Source organism: Lathyrus oleraceus, chromosome 6, assembly GCF_024323335.1.
Source record: "Lathyrus oleraceus cultivar Zhongwan6 chromosome 6, CAAS_Psat_ZW6_1.0, whole genome shotgun sequence".
Classification (NCBI taxonomy): domain Eukaryota; kingdom Viridiplantae; phylum Streptophyta; class Magnoliopsida; order Fabales; family Fabaceae; genus Lathyrus; species Lathyrus oleraceus.
In genome coordinates, this window is record NC_066584.1 from 40,607,588 (window position 1) to 40,612,625 (window position 5,038).

Consider the following 5,038-nt stretch of genomic DNA (forward strand, 5'->3'; position numbering starts at 1 on the left):
GTAAAAATAACCAAAACAAAGGCCAAAATCGAGAAAATTTCAAGGCACCTTATCACCCTTCCCCCCTCTTAGGTGAAAACTCTACTTACAATTGGCATCAGAGCAGGTTGTTGGTAACCCATTCCTTCAAGATCTGACATGGCTTTCGTAAATGCAAACTCGGTTTTTAAAGATGGTGGTAGTAGCAATAAGCCTCCACTATTAAGTGGCGAATATTTTGATTTTTGGAAAATACGAATGAAGGCTCATTTAGAGGCACAAGGAAAGGATGTATGGAAAGCAGTTGTCAACGGTCCTTTTGTTCCTACATGTGTGGTTAATGGTGTAGGCACACCTAAAATTGAAGCTTCATGGGATGAAAATGATGATAAAAATGTTCTATATGACAAGAAAGCAATAAATCTCCTACAAAGTGCTCTTAGTATGGATGAATTATTATGTATCTCTCAATGTACAACGACCAAACAAATTTAGGACACCTTGGTTGAAACTCATGAAGGAACCACCAAAGTTAAAATATCTAGATTAAATACCTTGAGTCAAGAGTACAAAATGTTCAGAATGCAGCCCAGAGAACCCATTGTTGCATTGCAAAAAAGACTTGTACACTTGACAAATCATTTGATTGCACTCGGTAAGACCTTTGCAAATGATGATCTCAATCTTAAAGTTCTTCGATATTTGACTAGAGAATGGCAACCTAAAGTGACGGAAATTTAGGAAAAGAAAATCCTTTCTAACATGACATCCGCATTATTGTTCGTAAAACTCCAAGAACATGAACTTGAAGTTGGAAGATTCGAAAAGCATGAAACAGAGAAGAAATTCAAAGGCATCGCTTTGAAAGTAGATTCAAAAGAAAGTCAAAAAGGTGATGCACCGGAGGAAGATGAAGACTTTATGATCCTTGTGAAAAGTCTTGGTAAGTTCTTTGGTAGAAATAACAATTCCTCTAATTATGCAAAAAGAAAGAAACATTTCAGGAAAAAGGAGGCTTCCACTTCAACACAAGATATCACATGTTATGAATGTGGTAAGCAAGGTCATATAAAGTCGGATTGTCCGAAACTCTCCAAGAAAGGTGGCTTCAAAATTACAAAGGAGACTAAGAATAAAAAGGCCTACGTTGCATGGGATGATAATGAGATAAGCTCTTCATCCGATTCGGAAAGTGACGAATGTGAAAATCTAGCATTGATGGCTTCACACCATTCTGATGATGAAAATGATGAGGTTAGTAGTGAATTTTTCATTTATGATAATGATGCACAAGGTGTTATAGATGAAGTTCTCAATGAATGCAAAACATTGTCAAATCAAAAGAAACAAATTTCATCTCTTGAAGAAAAGATTGACAATATGGAAAAAGATTTTGAAGTAGAAAAATAAAATGTTCTTGATAAGCAAAAGCATAATTTTGTTTGCAAAAATTGTAAATCTCTTTCCTTCCAAATAGTTCAACTAAAAAGAGTTCTAGAAAGATATGAGAAAGGACAAGTTGGATTGGAGGATGTTCTTAGCTGCCAAAAAGTTTCTAATAACAAAGAAGGACTTATTTATTCTAAATTTGATAAACCAAGTTCTAGCAAAACTATTTTTGTAAAGGAGGGTGAACAACCTATTAAGGAAAAATTGAACAAAGTTCCTAATGTGCATCATAATCGTAAAAAGAGAAATGTTAGAAATAAATCATATGTTACTAGATATAAGAGTAACTTTATTCCTACTTGCTTTTATTGTGGTTTGGTTGGCCATACAACTAATGCTTTCTATGTTAGAAGTTTTAGTGTGCCAAACGGGCATTATGTGTGGGTAAAGAAAGGTACTAATTATGAAGAACATAAAGTCATTTGGGTACCTAACAAAACCTAACTTGTTTTGTAGGTTTGGTTGAAGACCACTACAAACCTTTGGTATCTTGATAGTGGGTGCTCTAAGCATATGACGGGAGACATTAACAAATTTTCAAATCTAGCATTAAAGGCCAAGGGCTATGTCACTTATGGAGATAACAACAAAGGAAGAATACTTGGCATAGGCAAAGTTGGTTCACCACCAGTCACTTGTATTGAAGATGTTCTTTATGTTTAAGGACTAAAGCACAATCTTCTAAGTATTAGCCAACTTTGTGATAAAGACTTCAAAATCAAGTTCACCAAGGATGAATGCTTGAATGAAGATGAAATCACACATGAGGTAAAAATCATAGGTAAAAAAACTAATAATATATTTATGATTTCCCTTGATGATTTGTCTTTAAAGGTAAAGTGTCTCATGGTGAACAACAATGACTCATGGATTTGGCATAAAAGAGTTGCTCACATTTATATGGAACATCTAAACAAACAAGTCAAACATGATCTTCTCATTGGATTGCCTAAGATAAAATTTGTCAAGGATAAGCTATGTGATGCTTGTCAAAAGGGAAATTAAATCAAATCAACTTTCAAACCTAAGAATGTGGTGTCCACTTCAAGGCCATTACAATTGTTGCATATGGATTTATTTGGTCCATCAAGAACAAAAAGCTTCGGAGGTAATGTATTTGCTTTAGTTATTGTTGATGATTTCTCTAGATTTTCTTGGACATTCTTTTTAGTACAGAAAAGTGATTCATTTAAAGAATTCAAGAAATATGCAAAGCAAATTCAAAATGATAAGTCACTCAAAATTTCCTCCATAAGAAGCGATCACGGTGGAGAATTCCAAAATGCTCCTTTCATTGAATTTTGCGAAGAACAAGGAATCTCTCATAATTTTTCAGCACCAAGGACTCCTTAACAAAATGGAGTGGTGGAAAGAAATAATCGATCTTTAGTAGAACTTGCAAGAACAATGCTTAGTGACTCAAATCTACCAAAATATTTTTGGGAGGATGCGGTAAGTACGACATGTTATGCAAGTAATCGGGTGAGTATAAGACCTATCTTAAAGAAGACTCCTTATGAACTCTTCATCGGAAGGAAACCAAACATTGCTTACTTTTATATATTTGGATGAAAATGCTTTGTCCTCAACAATGACAAAGACAATCTAGGTAAGTTCGATGAGAAGTCCGATTAAGGTGTATTTCTTGGCTATTCTCTTACTAGTAAAGCATATAGAATATATAACAAAAGAACTTTAACTATTGAAGAATCTGTGCGTGTGTCCTTTGATGAAACTAACCCATCCAAGGAGGATAATGTTGTTTTATGTGATGATGATGATGAAATAATAGAAGTTCCTAAGGAAGATACATCAAATGTCAACAATGATAATCAAGAATATTAAATTCAACAAGAATCAAATAACAATGATCTACCTAAAAAATGGAGAACACATCGGGATCATCCAATTGATAGAGTCATTGGTGATATTAGTCAAAGATTTGAAACAAGATTAAAACTCAATGATGCATGTTTAAATAAGGTGTTTGTCTCAAAATTGAACCTTCCAAAGTTGATGAAGCCTTAGAAGATGAGCAATGGATACTTGCAATGCAAGAAGAGTTAAACCAATTCGAAAGGAATCAAGTTTGGGAACTTGTTCCTAGGCCAATTGGAAAACACATCATAGGTACCAAATGGGTGTTTAAGAACAAGATTGATGAAAATGGAATAATTGTTCGAAATAAAGCAAGATTGGTGGCTCAAGGTTACAATTCAGAAGAAGGAATTGATTTCGAAGAAACTTCCGCTCTGGTTGTAAGGTTAGAAGTTATTCGCTTATTACTTGCTTATGCATGTTCATTAAACTTTCAGTTATTCCAAATGGATGTCAAGAGCGCTTTCTTGAATGGCTACATTAACGAAGAATTCTATGTCAAACAACCCCCGGGCTTTGTAGAGTTCAAGAAATTTTCGCATGTTTTCAAATTGAAGAAAGCTTTGTATGGCTTAAAGCAAGCACCAAGGGCATGGTATGATCATCTTAGCAACTTTCTTTGAAAAAGGTAAAGTTGGCAATACTTTGTTTATTAAGAAAATAAAAGATAACTATTTATTGGTTCAAGTCTGTGTCGACGATATTATATTCGGTTGAACAAACAAAGAAATGTGTGAAGAATTTTCATTAACGATGCAAGGAGAATTCTAGATGTCCATGATGGGTAAAATGAACTATTTTATTGGATTACAAATTAAGCAATTAAATAATTGCATCTTCATCAACCAATCCAAGTATTGTAAAGAATTATTGAAAAGATTCGACATGGATAATTGTAAAGCTATGTCTACTCCAATGGGATCCAGAACTTATGTTGATCAAGATGAATCCATTATGGCAATAGATATTACAAAGTACCGAGGTATGATCGATTCATTATTATATTTGACGGTAAGTCGTCCTAACATAATGTTTAGTGTTTGTCTTTGTGCTCGATTTCAAGAAAATCTTAAGGAATCACATCTCACCGCTATAAAGAGAATCATGAAGTATCTCAAGGGAACTACCAATGTTCTCCTATGGTATCCAAAAGGTAGTATATGTGATCTAGTTGGATTTTCTGACTCAGATTATGCGGGTTCCAAAACTGATCGCAAAATTACAAGTTGTACTTGTCACATTCTAGGAAACGCACTAGTATCACGGTCTTGCAAGAAACAAGTGTGTGTTGCACTTAGCACAGTCGAAGCAGAATGCATTGCGGCAGGAAGTTGTTGCGCTTAAATTCTTTGGTTGAAACAACAACTTAGCAACTTCGGTATGAACCTTGGATGCATTCTATTACGTTGTGACAATACAAGTGCCATAAATATTACAAAAAATCTAGTCATGCACTAAAGGATAAAACATATCGACATTCGACATCATTTTCTTCGTGATTATATGCTCAAAGGGATGTTGAAGTTACTTTTGTAGATGCTCACAATCAACTCACGGATATATTCACGAAACCACTTGCAAAAGAACCATTCTATAAAATTCGAAGGGAACTCGGCATTTTAGATGAGGTTGATGTATGATTCTTCTTTGTTATTATTTATCGGTAATATGACACCAAGGTACACGTATCTTTTATATCTCTTTGTTAATTCACATTTATGTTACTATGAGA

General features: G+C 34.2%; 1 protein-coding gene across 1 annotated transcript; it reads left to right on the forward strand.

The window, feature by feature from the left end:
- Nucleotides 1–4,191: 4,191 nt before the first annotated feature.
- On the forward strand, nt 4,192–4,650 carry LOC127093895 (uncharacterized mitochondrial protein AtMg00810-like). Its single transcript, XM_051032790.1, has 2 exons — nt 4,192–4,288; nt 4,370–4,650. The coding sequence occupies exons 1-2, from the start codon at nt 4,192–4,194 to the stop codon at nt 4,648–4,650; spliced, it is 378 nt and encodes a 125-aa protein (XP_050888747.1).
- Nucleotides 4,651–5,038: the final 388 nt, after the last annotated feature.